Source organism: Saimiri boliviensis, chromosome 14, assembly GCF_048565385.1.
Source record: "Saimiri boliviensis isolate mSaiBol1 chromosome 14, mSaiBol1.pri, whole genome shotgun sequence".
Lineage (NCBI taxonomy): Eukaryota > Metazoa > Chordata > Mammalia > Primates > Cebidae > Saimiri > Saimiri boliviensis.
This window is the reverse complement of record NC_133462.1, coordinates 47,365,247-47,388,952: the sequence shown is the minus strand read 5'-3', so window position 1 is coordinate 47,388,952 and position 23,706 is coordinate 47,365,247. Positions and strand designations below refer to the sequence as shown.

Sequence of the window (23,706 nt, the reverse complement as noted above, 5' to 3'; positions counted from 1 at the left end):
AGGGAAAAGGTGAAGAGGACTCAGTCACGCTGAACTGCCTAAGAAAATACAGGGCATAGGCATATAAGATGGGATGTGTTTAACTGTGAAGGGTGGCTGGAGTTAGTAGGGAGCTTCACAAGTGCTAAGAGGCTTATTTGGGCTGGGTGCATGGCTTACACCTGTAATCCCAGCCCTTTGGGAGGCTGAGGCAGGAGAATTGCTGGAGCCCAGGAGTTTGAGACCAGCCTGGGCAACATGGCCAGACCCCAGCTCTTAAAACAAACAAAAACAGCCAGGCATGATGGCATGTATCTGTGGTCTGGGTACTCAGGAGGCTGAGGGAGAAGATTGCTTGAGCCCAGGAGGTCAAGGCTACCATGAGCCATGTTTGTGCCACTGCACTCCAGCCTGGGCAACAGCAAAAGCAAGACACCATCTCCAAAATAAAAATAAAAAAGGTTTATTGGCATTATTAGCGTTACTCTCTAACCAACTGCACTAACCTGCCTCACTTGTATTAAATAAATGACTACTGTGTGGGTGTGGGCTGGGAACCATTGAGATCAACCTGAAGGAGCAGGTACATACCAACTACTTAAGACGTGCTGCCATCTGCTGGTCAACCTTGTGTTGCAGTCAAACCAAAAATAGTCATAGCAAAAAATAACAGTCACACAAGCCGGACATGGTATGATAACCAAAAACAAACCAAAGCAAACGCACGTCATGCTGCATGTTGACCTTCCCTGGTGACTAGAGGTGGTGCCTCTCTCTTGGCGGTGGCCCATGGTGGTACCTGTCAGGCACTGCTGAGCAAGCAAATATCAGCACTAGGGTGAGCCTAAATAGAAAATTCGAAATACACTGCATGCAGATAGGCCAGCATTGAGATTCTGTGCCCGGTTCCCTCACAGTGTAATAAAGAGTAGCTAGGTTTGTATATGAACTTACAATGATGCAGGTTCTTGCTTAAAAGAAGCTGGAAAAAAGGGTGTCACCCAGATAGGCTCTGGCAGATACCTTGCTATCATCTCACCCTTCTCACCACTATCCTATCTCCCATTCCCTTGGCCCACCCTCCCATAGTGGTGATGTAAAGTACCCAGAGGCAAAGAGCCATGGCGGCTGGGGAGGGCCCCTGATGGGAGAGGAACGTGTTCCATCCATCTCTCCTAAGGCAAACTGAGAGACACTGACTGCAGGTCACAGTGGAAATGGAATGGATTAGGGAACGTCCTGTTACTATGGGAAGTGAGGTAAGGGAAAACCAAAACCAAACAGAAACCTAAAACGTTAATGTGATCTTTATTATACAGCACATCTGGTATTTGTGTATCCCAACAAGTATACAGAATATTCTATAAAACCAAACCCAACCCTTCAAAATTACACTAATGAAGATTAACCCAGAGTCGCGCATCTTCAAAATGCACACAACATGGTAACAATATTATGGAAAAAGCCAGGTAGCACAAGAAAGGAGAGAGGATAAAGACTGAAGTGTGTGCCAAAGTGATTTTGTTATTGCACTTTTATTCTACACACTTAGTATGTTACACTTTTAACACTGTAATAAACATTAGTCCTTTAAAACAAACAAAAAACATTACATGAAGACAAAAGACAACAGGCTGTCCAGACCAATTTTCTTTTCTTTTCTTTTCTTTTTTTTTTTTTTTTTTTGAGACGGAGTTTCGCTCTTGTTACCCAGGCTGGAGTGCAATGGTGCGATCTCGGCTCACCGCAACCTCCGCCTCCTGGGTTCAGGCAATTCTCCTGCCTCAGCCTCCTGAGTAGCTGGGATTACAGGCACGCACCACCATGCCCAGCTGATTTTTTGTATTTTTATTAGAGACGGGATTTCACCATGTTGACCAGGATGGTCTCGATCTCTTGACCTCGTGATCCACCCGCCTCGGCCTCCCAAAGTGCTGGGATTACAGGCGTGAGCCACCGCGCCCGGCCCCAATTTTCTTTTCAACCACCTGGGCAGGGTGGCCTTCCCAATGCTAGGTATCCTGAACATGCCTCTGAGATCACCTCAATTGGACTGGATGTTAACAAAGCAGATGAAGTTAAAACAAGACTCTTTTTAAGAACAGTAGTGCTACTGGAAACCTGCAGGGAAGTTTGTAATACAAGTGTCTCAGGCCACTCCCTCCTTACCCACTTCAACATCAAACAAGCTCTACTCATCCTACCCCGATATTTGGAAGGATTAACCTTTCTTTTCCCTTTCCTTTTTATTTTTATTTTGAGACGGAGTCTTACTCTGCTGCCCAGGCTGTGAGTGCAGGGGTGCAATCTTGGCTCACTGCAGCCTCCGCCTCCTGGGTTCAAGCAATTCTCCTGTCTCAGCTTCCCAAGTAGCTGGGACTACAGGTGCCCACCACCACGCCTGGCTAATTTTTTGTATTTTTAATAGAGATGGGGTCTCACCATGTTGGCCAGGCTGGTCTCGAACTCCTGATCTCTGGTTTTAAAAAGTGGGTTACTTGATCCAGAAAATCTAAAAGCTTTGGAAACTCAAGGAAAGCAACTACTCTTCTGGCAGTGGACTCTTCCAGGGTTGTAATCCCACTTTGATGCAATATGGATGGACTAGGGAGGTTTCCTGATTATCCAAATGGAAAACCAAGCATATCATCATCTCTCCAAAGCAAAGCCAAAGGAGGCCTTAATTCCCAAAGTGCTACTGTAATCACCAATTCTCCTGGGCCTCCCAGTGCTACCTAATAAGCCAAAGACAAAAAGTAAAGTGTCATTCAGTGCAGTTGTCGCTTTGCAGCCCTGCAACCCCGAGGCACTTCTTCCATCAGGAAGAACGCTTTGTGACCCTTCTTTGGCAGCTCAAGCAGAGACACAAAAATGCATTTGAGAGCTGACGGTTACTAGCTGAAAGCTCTACAAGTCCCCTATTTCTATCTGTGGTAGCAATGCATTCTTTCCTCTACTGCTTCTTTGAATTTTAGTGTTAAAAATTAGGAGAAGCTGCTGCCTAGGCTCTGTCCCCTTGAAGTAGATGGAGTCAAAAGTGACTCTCTTTGGTCTGGAACAACCAGCACAGTCCTCCTGCGAAGGGCTTGCTCAACCAGTGAGCTACTCTTTGCAGAGGATCAAGGAATTAAGGTATGCCTGTGGAAACCCCACCCAAATGAGCCGTGCCAGACTGCCCTTGCCATCTGCTCTCAAGGCACAGGGTCAGCCATTCCAGGGCCCCAGGCTCCATGATTTCTCCTGACTGCTCTGCAGGAAGGCCCCTCACTCAGTTCTGTAGTGAAATGAGTGACCAGACTTCAAGCTGTGGCCATTAAATATGGCCAGGTCATCATTTTCAAGCTGGGGTAAACTGCCCTAATTATGTTGATTAGAAGGACAGAACACAGTAAGGGTCATTCTTTCATGCCATCCTTTCTCCTCCTCCAGCCACAGTCTCACCTCACCACTTGGGAACATGTACAGCCAAAGGTGGGAGGTAAAACCTTTGACTTTGGTCATGCCGAGCCCTCTATAGCCCAAGTGCTGCCAGACTTCTTTGAAAACCTAGTGTCTGCCCAAGTAATAACAATACAGTACATTTCATGGCATCCCATCACTCATAAGAATGGATGCCAAGGAACAAAGAAGCCAAGATTAGCTGACAAAACAAAAGCAAAGTATTCACACGCTATACACACGCATACCTGCACTCAGCCTGCTGAGTATTTAAATAACATCCCCAAACATCCATATGTAGACTTTGGCTGGCCTAGGGACTTTCAAGAATATTTTGCACCTCTTCTCAAAATACTTTTTTTTAATAAGAAAATGAACTGTAACACAACTACTCATCTCCTTATTTACATGAGTCCCTCCCTTCCACCCTCCCCATTGGGGAAAAAAACTATTGGAGAATCTGCTAGAGAACTGGTATCTGATAGCAGACTAAGCCATGGGGTAAACTGAAAAGGGACACCGGGTAAGGGAAAACACATCTAACCTCCCATATGTGAATGGGAGTATGAGCTAAGACTTCCAAAGAATGCTAGGAATGTGACTTTCAGAATGGAAGCACAGACTTAGCTTGAGTCAAAAGAAGACAGTCTGGAAAGGGAACTATATAAGACTTTTCCTAAAATTTCATACACAACAGACTTACAATGATTTTCCAGCAAGTGGAGAGTACTTACCCCTCCTTTCTTGACACCTGACTTCCTGGAAGCCCCACCATCATTCCCAGAAGGACAGCGAGTTAGTGCTGAGAATAGAGTGCTTTAAGTATCGCTAAATAGGTGGTCAGAATTCTAAGAATATACTGAACATCCTACCAAAACAAGGCTAAAGCCTATAGAGCCCAAAGACACTAGGCCAGTTACTTTATCATTTGCAGGTAAAAAGGTTATTAGCACTACCTGGGGTTTCTGAAAGGCTGCAAGAGCTTAGGGAGCTACTATGCTCAAACATATGATCCAAGCCCAGGATAGCCAAAGAGTTAAAAGTTCTATGAAAGATCCCATTTATACTCCATTAATATTTAAAAGATGGTCATTCTGTCACAGACAATCCTAGAGTGCAGTGGCGTGATCTCGGCTCACTACAATCTCCACCTCCCAGGTTCAAGTGATTCTCCTGCCTCAGATTCCCAAGTAGCTGGGACTACAGGCATGTGCCATCATGCCTGGCTAATTTGCAACTCATCCTATATACCCACCCAGGGACCTGTTTTACAAACTCTGCAGCTGGACGTAGGGGCCAGACCACAGTTATTAGGGATGAGGCAGATGGAGGGAGGCTACTCACTTCCACTGTCTACTCCTTTGTCTACCTGTTTTTCTGAATTTAATGAACCAGTTTGGCTGAGGAAGGCTTGAAGTGAAGTGCATCTGAAATGCACCAGTATTTAAATTGTTCCTCTTCCTCTGCCTAGAATCAGAATTTCTCTCCTCAAGCACACTTCATGAGGAACTCTCCAAAAGACCACCAACCTGCCTCCCACCTTTCAGGGAAGCTTCCCAGACACTGGCACACAGGGGTGAGGTGCACGCACAAAGAACTACTAGAGAAGGGCTTTTCTCTTGCTTCTGGTTCTTTTCTTCTAACAGATCATATTTAAAATAAGGTAAAAAGAAGGAACAAATTGCAGGAGAAACCTTGGTTAAAAAGCTCATTAATCAAGTTTTTAAAACGTCAGTGTGTTAGATTCAAACACAAAAAGTTTCTGATTGTGTTAAGTTTTGAAAACAAGCTGGTTTTCTTCCAGTATGTTTGTACGCAGGCCATGGCCTCCAATCATCTCCCACCTCTCAGGTCTCACCCAAATACTTCTCATTGGGTTGGTTTTACTCAGACACTCACTCCTAAGTACCATGTTATCTGGAGCTTTCCCACTTTGAGATGAAAAGAGGTAAACAAAAAAAAAAGACCCAAAGGTAAAAGGACAGATTCTGTTCTGGGGTTAGCAGTAACTCCAAATCCAATAACTTCTGTGTGTGTGTCTATATATATATAGACATATAAACACATACATGTGCATATACATATACACAAACACATAGGCACACCCTTTTTTTTTTTGAGACGGAGTCTTACCCTGTTGCCCAGGCTGGAGTGCAATGGCATGATCTTGGGTCACTGCAACCTCTGCCTCCCAGGTTCAAGCGATTCTCCTGCCTCAGTCTCCTGAGTACCTGGCACTACAGGCACCCACCACCCTGCCCGGCTAGTTTTTGTATCTTTAGTAGAGACGGAGTTTCACCATATTGGCCAGGCTGGCCCTTGAACTACTGATCTCTTGATCTGCCCACCTCAGCCTCCCAAAGTGACGGGATTACAGGCATGAGCCACCGCTCCTGGTTTTCTCTCTCTCTCTTTTCAGGGCGTCTTGGTGATGTAACAGTGAAACCCTCCCCCAGAAACCAGGGATATGTGGTCCTATAAATGTAAACACACTGGCAGTATGAGGAACAGATAGCTCTGTTTCTAGCTCCCTCACTGGGGCTTCTGACCATGGCAACCTGAGATCCCTGGCTGCGGGCAGCAGAATCCAGACATCCACAAGTTATTGTTTTTATCCCTACGTTTTCATAATCCCAGAACTAAGCTCAAATTTTCTGAGTCCTGACTAAACTATTCCTAGCTAGAGCCACAAATCATGAGAATGAGACTTTTGAAACACTACTGCCAGTGCAGTGTCCCGCTTGTTGTCTTAGAAGCACAGACAGTGAATAGACCATGGTAACATCTGCCTCCTTTTCCTTTGTGAGGCCAGAACATCACATTCCTCGGCTTTTACACATCTTAGATACTTTTTTGCTAAAGGGATAGCTTGGGGCTTCAGTGAGCTGCTGAATGTGCTCAGTCATCCAAATCTTCACTGTCCAGGAGTCATCCCTGCCTGGGAAGGTTTCAAGTTTCCCAGCAAGCACCAGTTCCCTTGGGAGTGTGTCCTATAGTGAATAAATGTCAAATTCTCCCCATGGCCAAAAGGTGAGGGGGAAGGAAAGAAAGAGAAAGTGAAAGAGAAAGGTCTTTGCTTTCAAGTAGAATCATCTAGTCCTCTGTTTGGCTGCTCAGAATTGGATTTGCAGAGTCTGTCCATGATGCCCTGGAGCATAGGCTGGACAATGCCCAAGAGAGGCCTCTTCAAGGGGTCGCCATCCCAGCAGGCTTCCATCAACTGCCAGCACTCCTCATCAAACACAGGAAGACGTTCTGGGCGAGCCCCTAGAGAAAAGAGCATGGAAACAAGACCACAGTGAGAGTGACCCAGCACAACAGAGGCATGACCAGCTCACTGGGCTGACTTCCCAGTCGGGCTCAGGATATTAAAGAATACAAGGAGTTTTGGCTTCAATTGCAAACATCTAGGTTAGAACCTAACAGTAAGGGCGAGTCAAAAAAAAAAAAAAAAAAAAAAAAGGAAGAAGAAAAACTGGAACACATTGGCATATGAAGTTGAAGAATCAGAAATTTTTTTTACAAAAGACTTTTTGAGATAGTTCAATAGAGAGGTGCCTGGATGCAAAGGTTGATATCTTTTTTGGATTCATGACAGTTTAAATGCGTCTATGGCCCTGCTGTGGAGTGGCCAGGAAGGATGACAGGAGGCTCTGGGCTCAATCTGGCCTAGCCAGGGGAGTTAGGACAGGGCAGTACTTGTGGCTCTTACCCCTCCGCACATTGTTCCAGAGATGGTCTTTGCTAGCACACCTCTCAAATGCCTCAGGGAGCTTGACAGAGCCTGAGCAGATATACCAGAAAAGAATTCCAAAAGCGTAGACATCCACGGAATTATCGTACTTCCCTGATGGCAAGAAAGCATGAAACATAATGAGCCACGGAAAGGCAGGCAGCAGCATCCACACCGCCTTGCCTCCGCAGAGGGTTAGCTTTCTCCAAAGCTTTTAACATCTGTTTTCTCTCAGTAACAACCGCGCCAGGTAGGCAGGCCACATTATAACGCCCATTGCATAATACAATCAACTAAGACATTGGGAGGCCACAGCGCAATACTTAGAGAGCCAAGCCTAGAACTTGACAAAGGAGAAGGAAAATAAGGCCTTTCATTCTGCTAGGACAGTCAAAAAGATTAATCCCAAAAGGTCATATTAGGAAAATAAAGTTGGGAATATAGGTGGGTAGGTATGTTGGAACCAGAATATGATTATTTTTAAAGTCAGACAGAAGAGTCTGGATTCAGTGAGCAGCAGGAAGTCATTTATGTTTTAGAGTAGGAGGTGACATGAAGAATACAATATTTTAGAAAGATGATTCTGACAATAGGGTGGACTGCAATAGAAACAATAAAAGGAATTTAAGTATGAAGTAGCCAAAATAGAATCATAGCAGTGGGATTAGAAAGTTTTTTTTAAAAAGGGCCGGGCGCGGTGGCTCACGCCTGTAATCCCAGCACTTTGGGAGGCCGAGGCGGGTGGATCACGAGGTCAAGAGATCGAGACCATCCTGGTCAACATGGTGAAACTCCGTCTCTACTAAAAATACAAAAAATTAGCTGGGCATGGTGGCGCGTGCCTGTAATCCCAGCTACTCAGGAGGCTGAGGCAGGAGAATTGCCTGAACCCAGGAGGCGGAGGTTGCGGTGAGCTGAGATCATGCCATTGCACTCCAGCCTGGGTAACAAGAGCGAAACTCCGTCTCAAAAAAAAAAAAAAAAAAAAGTAAATCTAGAGAAAGAAAAATGAAGACAGTCTACTTGGGTCAGACGTAGCGCATGACTACAGCTGACTCGCTACCACCTAATCCTTACATGTATCACCCAGTGAAGGACTAGGGGAAGACTGGTACATGAAATGAAATAAATTTAAATATATCACTAATTTTAACTCTTACCAATACTAATAACTGACCAGGGATTACCTTCTTCTCTTCCCTGGCAATGGAACAATCATTCCCATCACTTGGGCTCAAAACCTTGGAGTCATCTTTTGGTCATTCTTTTCTGTTCACTAACCATATCAAGTTAGCACCAAACTCTTGCCCATTCTTCCTCTGAATTAATCTCAAGTATCTCACATTTGTTTGTTTCAGCATTAATACCAGCTTAATCCTGGATGCAACCGTAGAAGACCAGCTATCTGGTCTAACCTTGGTTCTTCCCAGTCACATCATCTTTACCTACTGTTACTAAGCTCATCTTCACAAATGTTTTCCTTTCTCCCCTACTCCAAAGCTCAGTAGTGCCTTAAGTCTTGCACAACAAGCCTTGATTCTTTTGTGGGAATTTCAAGCTCAATATATTTTTATCTTCAACCTTGTTTGCTACTATTCCCCAATGGATTTCTTTCATGTCATGCTTATTTCTATTCTGTGATTTTCCTCATTATTACTCCTTCTTTAGCCTCTAGATAATTTTCTCTCCTTCATGCTACAGGGTTGTACTATGGTGACAGAACATCTTAGACTTAAATCACAGCTCCATTACATTTTAGCTCTATGTTTTTGGGAGTACGTTTCATCATCAATCTGGTCTCAACTTTATCCATTAAATGGACATAAAAATCCATCATTATCACAGAACTAAACAAAATATATGAAAAACCTACCCATACTGCCTAGCTCAAGGTATATACTTAATAGGTTCCCTTCCCACCTACTAGTTTCCTAGATCTGACTCAAATTCTACTCAAAAATCTCACCTCCATCACAAAACCACCAAACATTTCCACCTTCATGTATTCCTTCTCTAAACACCAACAGCACATTATACAGCAGTTAATTTGGCACCTAATCACACCTTGTGTTGTATTGCTTCCTATTTTACCTTTCAATATAACTCTATGTCAACTATAAGCTCTTTAATGATAGAGGGCAACTGCTATGACACAGGAGTTATTCAGTCAATACTTTATGCTTAGATAATTGGTTGATTGTGGCAGTAACAACCCAGAGGGATGTCCAAATGATGACTCCTATTTGCACTTTTTCTTTCTTATTCCTTTACCTCTTCACTTTCCCCTCTACTAGCCTTACGTAGGTCTCCCTGATCTAGTTTCTCCCTTGCCTGTACTAGACCTGCCAGTAGTGATTGTGAAAACTAGCTCAAGGGGTGGCACTCAGGATGAAAGTAATATGCCCTGCCCAGACCCACTGCCTGCCCTCCAGCCTTACCTGTGAAAAGTTCAGGGGCCATATGGATCGGTGTCCCCACAATGCTGCCTGACATCATGGCCTCTGGCTTGCAGAATCCTAAGTCAGTGATCTTGGCACGGTTCTGCTTGTCCAGCTGCCAACAAAGCAGGGCAAGAGTCACCTTGTTTTTGATCTGCACACAGCACTGCTGCATACCCAAGCTCAAAGGTAGGTACCTCAAAGTAGGATTATGATCTGAAAAATGAGTTGTCAGGTGATTTCATCCTTGTGCAAACACCAGACTATGTTTACACAACCCTAGGTGGTATACCTGCTATAATCCTAGGCGATATATTAATCGTATGGTTTTTTGCTACTAGACTACAAACCTGTACAGAGTGTTACTGTACTGAATACCACAGGCAACAGTAACAGTGGTATTTGTGTATCTAAACATACTTAAACATAGAAAAGGTACAGTAAGGATACGATATAAAAGATAAAAAACGGTATGCCTGTAGAGGGCATTTACAATGAATGGAGCTCCCAGAAGTGGAAACTGCTCTGGGTGAGTCAGTGAGTGAGAGGTGAGTGCGAAGGCCTACGACATTACTACAGGCTTTATAAACACTGTACACTTAGACTACACTTAATTTATTTTTTAAAGTATTTTTCTTTTTTTGAGACGGAGTTTCGCTCTTGTTACCCAGGCTGGAGTGCAATGGCGCAATCTCGGCTCACCGCAACATCCACCTCCTGGGTTCAGGCAATTCTCCTGCCTCAGCCTCCTGAGTAGCTGGGATTACAGGCACGCGCCACCACGCCCAGCTAATTTTTTGTATTTTTAGTAGAGACGGGGTTTCACCATGTTGACCAGGATGGTCTTGATCTCTCGACCTCGTGATCCACCCGCCTCGGCCTCCCAAAGTGCTGGGATTACAGGCTTGAGCCACCGCGCCCGGCTCTTATTTTTTTTAAAAATAGAGTCTTGCTCTGTTGCCAGGCTGGAGTAGAGTGGTGTGATCTCAGCTCATTACAACCTCCGCCTCCCGGGTTTGAGCGATTCTTCTGCCTCAGTCTCCTAAGGAGTTGGGACTACAGATGTGCACCACCACACCCAGCTAATTTTTGTATTTTTAGTAGAGACAAGTTTCACTATGTTGGCCAGGATGATCTTGATCTCTTGACCCTGTGATCCACCCGCCTCTGCCTCCCAAAGTGCTGGGATTACAGTCACTGCACCCGGCCAAAAGTTTTTCTTCAATAATAAATCAACCTCAGGCAGCAAATCACACTGCCATGTGTGTACCTATGCAATAATCTTGCATGTTCTTCACATGTACCCCAAAACATAAAATGCAATTAAAAGAAAAAAAAGTTAAAATTCATCAAAATGTATGCACACAAACCATACATGGCACCATTTGCAGTCAAGAGAAATGTAAACAAATATGAAGATGCTGTATTAAACCGTAACTGCATACAATTAAAAAAAAACCAACCTCCACTTACTGTAATTTTACTTTATTAACTTTATTTTTTAAGCTTTTTGTTTGACCCTTTTATAATAAACACTTAGCTTATAACACATACTGTACAGCTGTACAAAAATATTGTATTTATATCTTTATATCCTTATTCTGTAAGCTTTTCCTTCTTTTTTTTTTTTTTTTTTTTTTTAAGAGACAGGGTTGTGCTCTGCCTTCCAGGCTGGAGTGCAGTGACACAATCATAGCTCAAGGCAGCCTTGAATTTTTGGGCTCAATGGATCTTCGCACCTTGGCTTCCTAAGCAGCTAAGAATACAGTTGTGTGCCATCATGCCTGTCTAATTTTTTGATTTTTAGTAGAGATGGGGTCTTTCTCTGTTTTCCAGGTTGGTTATAGGCTTTTTTTTTTTTTTCCCTATTTTTAATTTTTTTTTTTTTTTAACTTTTAAAACTCTTTTGTTAAGAACTGAAACATGGACTTATTAGCCTAGGCCTGCATGGGGTCAGGATCATCCATATCACTGTCTTCCACCTCTGCATCCTGTCCCACTGGAAGGTCTTCAGGGACAACAACACACATGGAGCTGTCACTTCCTATGATAGCAACACCTTCTTCTGGAATTCGTCCTGAGGTCCTGCCCGAGACTGTCCTTACTGGTTTATATATTTACCATACTATACCTTTTATTGTTATTTTAAAGTATCTAACAAGTATAAAAAGATTAAAAGTACAGTAAATATATAAACCAGTAACATAGCTGTTTCTTATCAAATATTATATACTGTACATAATTGTGCTACACTTTTTTTTTTTTTTTTTTAATAGAGATGGGGTTTCACCATATTGGTCAGACTGGTCTTGAACTCCTGACCTCAGGTGATCCACCCACCTCAGCCTCCCAAAGTGCTGAGATTAGAGGCATAAGCCACCTCACCCAGCCCTGTGCTGTACTTTTATACCAGTAGCTTTGTTCACACCATCACCACCACACATGAGTATTTCACTGTGCTGCAACATTATGTCAGTTATTTTTGAGATGGAGTCTTGCTATGTCTCCCAGGCTGGAGTGCAGTGGTGCAATCTCAGCTCACTGCAACCTCTGCCTCAGCCTCCTGAGTAGCCAGGACTACAGGCACCTACCACCACACCCTGGCTAAATTTTGTATTTTTAGTAGAGATGGGGGTTTCACCATGTTGGCCAGGATGGTCTCGATCTTCTGACCTTGTGATCCACCTGCCTCAGTCTCCCAAAGTGCTGGGATTACAGGCGTGAGCCACTGCACCCAGCCCCATTATAATCTTAAGGGACCACATCGTATATGTGGGCTTACTGACCAAAATGTCATTATGCAATGCATGATTGTACTTTATAAAGCCTGCCACCAACCTTCCTGTCTCCAGGTTCATTTCCATTACAGGTTGAGTATCCCTTATCTGAAAGGCTTGGAACCAGAAGTGTTTTGAATTTCAAATTTTTTTTCCCCCAGATTTTAGAATATATGCATCATACTTGCTGATTCAGCACCTCTAAAAATCCAAAATCCAAAATGCTCTGGTGAGCATTCCCTTTGAGGGTCATGTCACTGCTCAGAAAGTTTCAGACTTAGGAGCATTTTGGATTTCTAATTTTTGGATTAGGAATATTCAACCTGTTCTGTCTTCCTCCCCGCTCTGTGAGCAACATGAGGGCAGGGACTGCCTTTTTCATCTTTGTATCCCCAGTGCTTACTGCAGTGCCCGGTACATATAAAGCTAACATATGAAGAATGAGGAAGCATAGGTCCATGGAAGGACACCAGTGAAACCCTTCAGCTCCTGCCCCTCCTCCCAGCCTCAGGGCAGAAAGTTGAGGTCCTCCAGTCAGCTGAGGAGAGTTTCCTAAAGTCCCTATAGTTTCCTTTCCTAGGTTGAAGAGAGTAAGTCTGTCTAATTTGGCTACTGATTAGCCTGTTAGGTTTCAGCTGTCAATTTTAGGGAGATCTTTCCCTTCCCCTAAATTGCTGCCATCTTTATACATCATTTAAGTATTGCCAGAAACAACTTAATGATCACTTCCCTTTCCACCATGATTGTAAGCTTCCCGAGGCCTCTCGAGCCCTGTGGAACTGTGAGTCAATTAACCTTCTTTCCTTTATAAGTTGCCCAGTCTCAGGTATGTCTTTATTAGCAACGTGAGAATGGACTAATACAATAAATTGGTACCAAGAGTGGCCTGCTGCTTGCTGTAAGGATACCTGAAATTGTGGAAGCGACTTTGGAACTGGGTAACAGGCAGAGGCTGGAACAGTTTTGAGGGCTTAGAAGAAGACAGGAAAATGTGGGAAAGTTTGAAACTTCCTAGAGTTTCAAACTTTGTTGAGTTGAATGGCTTTGACCAAAATGCTGATAGTGAGATGGACAATGACGTCCAGGCTAAGGCGGTCTCAGATGAAGATGAGGAACTTACTGGGAACCGGAGTAAAGGTCACTCTGGCTATACAAATAGACTGGAGGCATTCTGCCCCTGCCGTAGAGATTTGTGGAACTTTGAACTTGAGAGAGATGACTTAGGATATCTGGTGGAAGAAATTTCTAAGGAGCAAAGTGTTCAAGCAGAGCACTAGAGTTTGGAATATTTGCAGCCTGACAATGTGATAGAAAAGAAAATCTATTTTCTAGCTGGGCATGGTGGCTCACTCCTGTAATCCCAGCACTTTGGGAGGCTGAGGTGGGTTGATCACCTGAGGTCAGGAGTTCGAGACCAGCCTGGCCAACATGGCGAAACCCCATCTCTACTAAAAATACAAAAGTTAGCCGGGCATGGTGGCAGGCACCTGTAATCCCAGCTACTTGGGAAGCGAATGGAGAATTGCTTAAACCAGAGAGGTGGAGGTTACAGTGAGCCAAGATTGCGCCATTGCACTCCAGCATGGGAAATAAAGTGAGACTCTATCTCAAAAAGAAAAAAAGAAAAGCTATTTTCTGGGGAGAAATTCAAGCTCACTGCAGAAATTTGCGTAAGTAACGAGAAGCTGAATGTTAACCACCAAGACAATGGGGAAAATGTCTCCAGGGCATATCAGAGACCTTCACAGCAGCCCCTCCTATGGCAGGCCTAGAGGTCTAGAAGGGAAAAATGGTTCTGTGGGCTGGGCCCAGGGCCCCCCTACTCCAATGTAGCCTCGGGACATGGTGTCCTGCATCCCAGCTGCTTCAGTTCCAACTGTGGCTAAAAGGGGCCAATATATAGCTCAGGCCATTGCTTCAGAGGGTGCAAGCCCCAAGTCCTGGCAACTTATAGGTGGTTTTGGGCCTGCGGGTGCATAGAAATCAACAACTGAGGTTTGTGAACCTCCACCTAGATTTCAGAGGATGTATGGAAATGCTTGGCTATCCAGACGGAAGTTTGCTGCAGGGGTGGAGCCCTCAGGAAGAACCTCTGCTAGGGTAGTACGGAAGGGAAATGTGGGGTTGGAGACCCCACAGAAAGTTCCCACTGGGACACTGCCTAGTGGAGCTGTGAGAAGAAGGCCACTGTCCTCCAGCACCCAGACTGGTAGATCCACCCACAACTTGCACCGTGTGCCTAGAAAAGCCAAAGACACTCAATGCCAGTCCATGGAAGCAGCCAGGAAGTGGGCTGTACCCTGCAAATCCACAGGGGTGGAGATGCCTAAGACTATGGGAGCCCACCTCTTGCATCAGTGTGCCCTGGATGTGAGACATGGAGTCAAAGGAGATCATTTTGGAACTTTAAGGTTTAATGATTGCCCTATTGGATTTCAGACTTGCATGGGCCTATAGCACCTTTGTTTTGGCCAATTTCTTCCCTTTGGAATGGGTATATTTGCCCAATGCCTGTACCCTCATTGTATGTAGGAAGTAACTAACTTGCTTTTGATTGTACAGGCTCACAGACAGAAGGGACTTGCCTTGTCTCAGATGAGACTTTGGACTTGGACTTTTGAGTTAATGCTAGAATGAGTTAAGACTTTGGAGAACTGTTGGGAACGCATGATTTTGTTTTGAAATGTGAGGACATGGCCAGGCATGGTCATGCCTGTAATCTCAGCACTTTGGGAGGCCAAGGCGGGTGGATCACCTGAGGTCAGGAGTTCAAGACCAGCCGGACCAACATGGAGAAATGCTGTATTTACTAAAAATACCAAAAAAAAAAAAAAAAAAGAGCCAAGTGTGGTGGTGCATGCCTGTAATCCCAGCTACTCAGGAGGCTGAGGCAGGAGAATCGCTTGAATCCAGGAGGCAGAGGTTGTGGTGAGCTGCGATCATGTCATTACACTCCAGCCTGGGCAACAAGAGTGAAACTCCGTCTCAAAAAAAAGAAAAGAAAAGAAATGTGAGGACATGAAATCTGGGAGGGGTCAGGGGCAGAATAATAAGGTTTGGCTATGTCCCCACCCAAATCTCATCTTGAATTGCAGTTCCCATAATACCCATGTGTCATGGGAGGGACCCAGTGGGAGGTAATTTAATCTTCATGCTGTTCTCATGATAGTGAGTTCTCACAAGATCTGATGGTTTTGTTAAGGGGCTTTACCCACTTTTGTTTGGTACTTCTCCTTGCTGCTGCCATGTGAAGAAGAATGTATTTGCTTCCCCTTCTGCCATAATTGTAAGTTTCCTGAGGCCTCTCCAGCCCTGTGGAACTATGAGTCAATTAAACCTCTTTCTTTTATAAATTACCCAGGCTTGGGTGTATCTTTATTAGCAGCATGAGAATGGACTAGTACACTTTCTGTGTGGACTTTTCTTAGGACCAAACTTACATTTATGTGTACCCTCCAAAATCACTCAGCCACAGAGGTAGGGTATAATCTTGGGGAAACAGCTCTTACTTACCAGCACATTTTTCAGTTTGATATCACGATGGACAAGTCCCTGGCTGTGCAGGAAGCGGATTCCCTCCACCACATCTAGTGCTATCTGCAACCGTGTCTCCAGGGTCAGCCCAGCCTTGGAGAGACAAAAGACCTTACTTGTCATGATAAGGCAACTCCTCAATTCAACTTACTTGAACCAACTGAGACTTCTTTCTGTGGGGAACTAAAAGACTGACTGTGCTAGAGCACAGGAGGACAGAAAAGTGAATTTTTAAAAAGGGGAAGAGCTGGCACAGTGGCTTATGCCTGTAACCCAGCACTTTGGGAGGCCAAGGCGGACAGATCGCTTGAGGTCAGGAATTTCGAGACCATCCCAGACAACATGGTGAAATCCCATCTCTACTAAAAAAACAAACAAACAAAAAATTCCCGAGGCATGGTGGTAGATGCCTGTAATCCCAGCTACTTGGGAGGCTGAGGCAGGATAATCACTTGAACCCAGGAGGCAGAGGTTGCAGTAAGCTGAGATGGTGCCACTGAACTCCAACCTGGGTGACAGAGCAAGACTCTGTCTCGAATAAAAGGTGAGGGGAGAAAAAAATCAGTTAGGCGAGGGAAGTAGAGGAAAAGCAAGGAAGTGCAAGCTGTAAAGGAGACAAAGCCAGATAAAATCCCTTACAGGCTGCAGTTAGGCCAAATGGATAACCTCAAATGTGATGAACAGACAGAATCAAACAACTAAGGCATGAGCTCCTTTCTAACATTTGAAGAAATTCTGGAACTGCCCTTAAGACTCAAAGTGACTATTTCTGGCCAGGTGCGGTGGCTCACGCCTATAATCCCAGCACTTTGGGAGGCCGAGGCGGGTGGATTACGAGGTCAAGAGATCGAGACCATCCTGGTCAACAAGGTGAAACCCCGTCTCTACTAAAAAATACAAAAATTAGCTGGGCATGGTGGCATGCGCCTGTAGTCCCAGCTACTCGGGAGGCTGAGGCAGGAGAATTGCTTGAATCCAGGAGGCGGAGGTTGCGGTGAGCCGAGATCACGCCACTGCACTCCAGCCTGGGTAACAAGAGCGAAACTCCGTCTCAAAAAAAAAAAAAAGTGACTATTTCTAGGTTCCTCAGGAAGATTTACTCCCACTGCCTTACAGGCCTGGTTAGCCCAGGTTTCGTTTTGTGGATTCAAATACCAAAATCACTCAGATTACCTCAATTCAGGGTCTCCTGAATACTGGAAAATGTCACATCACTCATTCAAAAGCTCAAAGGATGTTCTCTAGCTCACTTGTGGAAATGCATCAGACAATGTTTAATTCCTCTGAAATGAAGAGAGAAAGCTGCTTGGAGAGTCATTTTCTTCATCATATTGATTCCTCACGACTGGCAACCATCTCTAAGGTTTCCTCTGCCCTACTTCCAGAAGCCTCCATACGACCTGGTCCAGGAGGAATCTGTGAGAAGGGATCTACCCAGAACTCTGAGGTCAGCTTTTCTCTCCTTCTACTCAGCTCCTATGTAGGGAACAGACAAAAGAAACCTCTCTAATTCACTCTTGGTGGTGGTTTCAAATAAGGGAAACTCAACATTCAACTGAGGGTTTCACCTTCACTCAAATAAAATCCTTCAGTAGCTTCTCATTGTCTATAACAGAATTTGAGTTCTATGGAAATTCTTAACATTTTGGGTCTTGTATAATTTATTCCCAACGTCTCTTTGCATATTATGTCTCCTGATTCCCAAAATGAACCAGCTGCTCCAGTGTGCCCAGTGTCCTTACCAGCCTTCAAATGTTCTAGGCATTAGGCTGTTCCTTCCCCCTGCTATGGCCTCTTTCTTCCAATTGCCCAAATTCTACCCATCATAGTATTTTTGTTAAACTCAAACTCCACATCTTCCTGAAATGGTCACTGACTACAATTCTCTTAATAGTGCCTGTCAATTATACCTTCTAATAATCTCTAATGGTGCTTAATGAAGGACCTTGTACACAGCAGTCACTAATAAATATCCGTTGACTAAACAACAAAAACTAGCTTTATCCTCTTAGAGCAAAAATGAGAAAGAAGAGCAGAGTTACAGGAAGCTATACTGCTCTTCGAAGGAGTTTAGATTTTTACTACCACCGCAGGGGTCCAAGTGGTGAATGATGGTATTCTGGGTATATAATGAGGTGAAAACAGGTTCTGGGGAATCTTTAAAATTTTTTTTATTTTTATTTTTAGAGATGGGGTCTTACTTTGTCACCCAGGCTAGGCTGTAGTGGCATGATCAGAGCTCACTGCTGTCTCGGCCTCCTAAGCTCAAGAGATCCTCTCACCTCAGCCCCCTTGAGTAGCTGGGACTACAGGTATGAGCCTCTACACTCAGCTAACTTTTAAACTTTTTTTTTTTTTTTGAGACAAAGTTTCACTCTTGTTGCCCAGGCTGGAGTGCAATGGCTTGAGCTCGGCTCACTGAAACCTCTCCCCACTGGGTTCAAGCAATTCTCCTGCCTCAGCCTCCCGAGTAGCTGGAATTACAGACATGCGCCACCATACCTGGCTAATTTTGTATTTTTTAGTAGAAATGGCGTTTCTCCGTGTTGGTCAGGCAGGGCTTGAACTCCCGACCTCAGGTGATCTGCCCACCTTGGCCTCCCAAAGTGCTGTGATTACAGGTATGAGCCACCATACCTGGCCTCTTTTAAATTTTTTGTAGAGAGAGGGTCTCCCTATATTGCCCAGGCTGGTCTCAAACTCCTGGACTCAGGTGATACTCCCACCTTGGCCTCCCAAGGTGCTGGGATTACAGGGGTGAGCCACCATGCCCAGCTGAGAAATCTTTAAGGGTTTTTGGAAATAAGTGAAATAAAGCCTAATTACTCCAACAATCTCTGATGAAAGCTAAAAGCTCTGAATAAACAGGAGAGGATGAGAAGCCAGAAGCGAACCCGTGGATTTGGCTACCAGCTGGATCTTGCTCTCTCCTTACCTTTAGCCCTGTGTAGAGGTCCCGGTGGAGCCGCTCCATAATGAGAAGCACAGCAATGCTGGAGCCACCACCATAGTTGTAGTCGATGACTGAGCCATGGAGATCCACCAATCGCTCATGCTTCGGCAGAGACCTAGTGGGAAGGAAAGAGGTCTGGGCTACCAGGCTAGGGCTCTAATCCTGCATGCCATGACAGAATGCAGGAGACAGGCCCAGAGGTAACAGCCCTCAGTGCAGACAGAGGGCCGAGCATGGCTTCATCAACAAGGATGAAGAATCCTGGATTCTAAAAACTGATAAGGCTTAAAGACGAAAGAAGAAAGTTAAATGGAATGCTACGTCTGAGAAAATAGGATGGTGGAGAAAGAGCAGGCAAAGGCAGTGAAGGCCTTAAAAGGAGCACATGTGTGAGTTAGACACAGAAACACTAGTCCATACCATTTTGAAACCTAAATACAGAGAGACGGGTCATGCTGTAGCTCTTGGTACAAAATCTAAACCAGGCTTTTAGATTCTTCTCTGGATCTTTCCCATAGAGATGAGTGAGACCAGGACTCACCTCATGTAGTGAAACTCCAAAGCCAGATCATTCCAGTGCTTCTCATCTGGAGGGACAACTGATTTGAGGGCACAAGGGAAGTGTCCTCCCCAGTTGTCGCACAGGTACACCACACCATACTGGCCCCGGCCCAGTTCCTGTCCCAGTTTAGGTTTACCTATAAGGTACAGAGACAGAGATAAGGCAGGAGGGGTAGGAACTTCGCGGGCAACCTCTGTAAGATTTTGGTTTTTTTAATGAGACAGAGTCTCGCTCTGTCACCCAAGCAAGAGTGCAGTGGGATGATCTCGGCTCGCTGCAACCTCTGCCTCCTAGGTTCAAGAGATTCTTCTGCCTTAGGCTCCCAACTAGCTGGGAATATAGGCATGTGCCATCACGTCTGGCTAACTTTTGTAGTTTTGGTAGAGATGGCGTTTTGCCATGTTGCCCAGGGTGGTCCCAAACTCCTGGGCTCAAGCAATCCACACACCATGGTCTCCCAAAGTGCTGTGACTACAGGCATGTGCCAGTCCTGTAAGATTCTTCATTGTGAACCTGTTTTTAGGCCAGGAAGTTATAATCATGCCAGGGATAAAATTCTGGTGTCATTCTAAACCAATAGAAAGTAATCTAAATGGTTTAATTCGAATAAACTTTGGTTATATGGTTTTTTGGTTTTTTGTGTTTTTTTTTGAGACAGAGTCTTGGTCTGTCACCCAGGCTGGAGTGCAGTGGTGTGATCTCGGCTTACCGCAAGCTCCACCTTCTGGGTTCAAGTGATTCTTCTGCCTCAGCCTCCTGAGTAGCTGGAGTTATAGGCAAGTGCCACCATGCCCAGCTAATTTTGCATTTGAGTAGATATGGGGTCTCACCATATTGCCCAGGCTGGTCTTGAACTTCTGAGCTCAGGCAGTCCACCCGCCTCAGCCTCCCAAAGTGCTAGGATTACAGGTGTGGGCCACCACACCTGGCCTGGTCATGTTATTTAAACTATATTAATAGCAGGAGCAGACTTTAGGAATTCAAAAACATCAGTAAAAGTTTAGGCAGCTTTACAAACAGGAAGCTTTAGACACTGGGATTCTCTGAGGTTGGACATAAGAATGTCAGGTATCCTGACCCATCCTCCAATTGATTTATAAGAAAACCAGACTCACGATGAAGCAAGACATCCTGTAAAGAACGGCTTTCCAGAGAAAGGCGGGCCAGGCGGGGGGCATGATCTTTCCGAACCTTCAGCCATAGATCTTCAGTTTTCTCTAACCGGCCTGAGTGGCCAGCTTCTAGCTGGGAGGGAAACAGAAGAAGGACATATTAGGTCATTAGCTTCAGCTTCCTCACCTGTTATACAGGGATAACAATATCTACCTCATAGAGATAATTTTGAGAATTAAATAAGATATATGTAACATGTTTAGCACAGAGACTGGCACAGAGTGGACTCTCAGTAAATAACTTTCCCTCCTGGATACATAACCACATCTATCCACTCTCTACCTGGACATACCCATTCCCCACCAGTGGACAATCGGATGTCAAACAATTACGAAATAATATGGAAGTTGGAAACTCATACGAAGAGCAGACGGCAAACTACTCCCATCTGGATGAGGCTCTTCATCTGCTTGATGCTCCTCTCCTACATACCAACCTGCCGCAAGGAGGCTGCAAAAGCCTCGTGGGAACTGTTAAGCCGAGTCCGGAATTGGCTGCAAATGCTCTTGGCCAATTTGGAGGCGCTGAGGCTCTCGATGGCTTCCTGGGCCACCTTCCTTTTCCATTCCAGAGTGATGGCAGGTGGGCTCACCCATGTGATACGCTGGATGATCTGCCAGGATGAAGACGGCGAGATCACTGAAGCATGAGAGATAAGAACCACTACAAAGACCCAGTGCCCTTCCTTTTCTGGGTTACCCATTCATTAGGATCCGGCTCATAAGATGGGAGCCATACAAAGCCCAAGGTTCCTTTGCAATTCCATCTACCTCAATATCAGGTCCTAACCCAGAGGAAAGCATCAAAGAACACCAGGCCTAGTCTACGTGCTCACAAACACTTAATATATTACATTCAGTGGCAGAGAGTGCCTAATCATCTTTCTGAAGTCAGTAAATAACTCTACATAAGAGCCAGATCAAATTCCAGAACAGAAACCACATTCACAGCCTCTGGAAACAACAAAACCTGGTTCTGAGAAAAGATCTGGGCTGGGAAAAAGAAATATGAAGAGGCTAGTGAGGTAGATAGAGTCTTACGGCTCCATGAAATACCTTTTTTTTTTTTTTTCTTCATTGTTCACAAAGAGTACCCAACATAAAAATCATTTAAACCCAAAACTTTTGGGAGTTAAAGGGGACACTGTTAATAATTATTTGAGACTAGGCATAAACCAGAATTCTCCCAGGGAGGCAAACCAGAACAAATGGCCTCCTTGCCTTAACAGAAGATCCTAGATATCTGTTCCCTATTGGGGGTCACTAGGATTCATTTGAGCCAACTAGGGGCTTAGAAACCTTTCTCTAAGTGATCCCTACCTGCTTGATTTGCTCCCACAGCATCCTTGTAACAGATGACCCTGAGTGAAATGTGACTTCAACATGATAGGCAGCATTTAAGATCTGAAAGAGACAACGCCAAGGAAAACATGCCCTCAGTAGTGTGGCTATTTCAAAAATGCAATAAATCATATTTATTTCAAGAACACAGTCCAGACTCAACTTATCCCTCAATATATATGCAGAGTCAACTTAAGCTGATTATCTATTTTGTGACTTTTAGGCCCTTCTACCTCATCTTTATAATTATCAACTTAACTGCAATTTTACAGCTCACCAACATCTCCCACAGGCAGTGGTCATGTGACAGGAAAACAAAATAAATTTAAACAAGATTCGTGAGAAGCTGAAGGGGAAATTCTTGCCTAATTTGAAGCGTTGGCTTGTGCAGATTGTTTCACGTGTTATCCATGACACGATGTCTTAAAAACCATTCTTTGTGTACCTGTTTGAGATAATTACTGGTGATGTGAACTGAGACATCCTGAGACTTCTCCAGGCTCTGCAGACATCGTTCCAGGGTTCCAACAAAGCTCTCCCTCAGGTAATCCACTGAGCTGATCAGCTTATTAGCCACTGCCTGATTAAGTCGGGAGATGATGAGTTCCTGGATCTGTCGGATACAGCATTTGATCTCTCTGGTGCCTACTGGTTCTCCATTCTCAGGGACAATGACGTCTATGGAGGCAGAGAAATAAGCTAATTCATTGTGAGGAAGAAGGGGCAGACACACTAAATAAAGGCATCTCCCAAATCAGAACCATGGAACTACCGTGATGATGATGGCTGCAAAAAGACATTATTTGTTGATGAAGCCTGACTCTCACAATGATCAGGGGTCATTTAAACCTCAACTACTTCAGGCAGCTAAGATCCTGGAAGAAGCAATTAAGGCCAGGTGCAGTGACTCACGCCTGTAATTCCAGCACTTTGGGAGGCCGAGGCAGGAGGATTGCTTGAGCCCAGGAGTTCAAGATGAGCTTGAGTAATGTAGTGAGACCTCATCGCTACAAAAAAAATCAAAGAATGAGGCAGGCAGAAGGATGGCTTGAACCCAGGAGGTAGAGGCTACAATGAGCAGTGATTGTGCCACTGCACTCCCACCTGGGTGATGGGAGTGAGACCCTATCTCAAAAAAAAAAAAAAAAAAAAGGAGCAAGTCTAGAATGAGCCTATTGAATTTGCTAGCTTTTATGTCACATTTATAGGAGGGGAGGAACAACATTTATGAAGTGCAAACTACTTGAAAGGCACAAAAATAGGATTTTGCACATGTAATCTAATTTCATCTTCATAATAACTTTGTTAGATGGGTATCATAGATCAGGAAACAATCTCAAAGAGAGGACAAAGTGGACATGGGAAGGGGATAGTACAGTTAGGAAGTAATACAGCCTGCATTTGAACCCAGTGCTCATTATTCCAAATCCTATGCTCTTTGCAAAATTTCACGTTCCCTAGAATACTAATGAGAAAAATCTGAGAGTCAGGAATTTTATTCTATGTTTTGTTTTGCTTTGTTATTTTGAGACTGAGTTTAGCTCTATCGCCCAGGCTGGAATGCAGTGGCATAATCTCAGCTCACTGCAACCTCTGCCTCCCATGTTCAAGTGATTCTTGTGCCTCAGCCTCCCAAGTAGCTGGGATTACAGGCAATCGCCAGCTGTAATTTATGTGTTTTTAGTAGAGATGAGGTTTCACCATTGTTGGCCAGGCTGGTCTCGAACTCCTGACCTCATGATCTGCCTGCCTCAGCCTCCTAAAGTCCTGAGATTACAG

The 23,706-nt window shown here is 44.5% G+C and overlaps 1 protein-coding gene across 4 annotated transcripts in view; it reads right to left on the bottom strand.

Moving 5' to 3' along the window:
• Nucleotides 1–1,270: 1,270 nt before the first annotated feature.
• Nucleotides 1,271–23,706, bottom strand: part of DSTYK (dual serine/threonine and tyrosine protein kinase) — a 68,904-nt gene continuing 46,468 nt past the window's right edge. For 2 of the 4 annotated variants that reach the window (XM_003938326.4, XM_010348962.3), the window contains exons 4-13: nucleotides 22,373–22,605; nucleotides 21,907–21,990; nucleotides 21,024–21,200; nucleotides 20,530–20,659; nucleotides 19,394–19,550; nucleotides 18,835–18,967; nucleotides 15,879–15,992; nucleotides 9,589–9,703; nucleotides 7,130–7,264; nucleotides 1,271–6,684 (exon numbers count right to left, since the gene is read on the bottom strand). In XM_003938326.4, coding sequence (XP_003938375.1) covers nucleotides 6,497–6,684; nucleotides 7,130–7,264; nucleotides 9,589–9,703; nucleotides 15,879–15,992; nucleotides 18,835–18,967; nucleotides 19,394–19,550; nucleotides 20,530–20,659; nucleotides 21,024–21,200; nucleotides 21,907–21,990; nucleotides 22,373–22,605 — 1,466 coding nt within the window. In that variant the 3' untranslated portion in view covers nucleotides 1,271–6,496. Of the gene's footprint in view, nucleotides 6,685–7,129; nucleotides 7,265–9,588; nucleotides 9,704–15,878; nucleotides 15,993–16,023; nucleotides 17,183–18,834; nucleotides 18,968–19,393; nucleotides 19,551–20,529; nucleotides 20,660–21,023; nucleotides 21,201–21,906; nucleotides 21,991–22,372; nucleotides 22,606–23,706 lie in introns of those variants that run through there. The other 2 variants (XM_003938327.4, XM_074384935.1) reach the window with 2 other exon arrangements.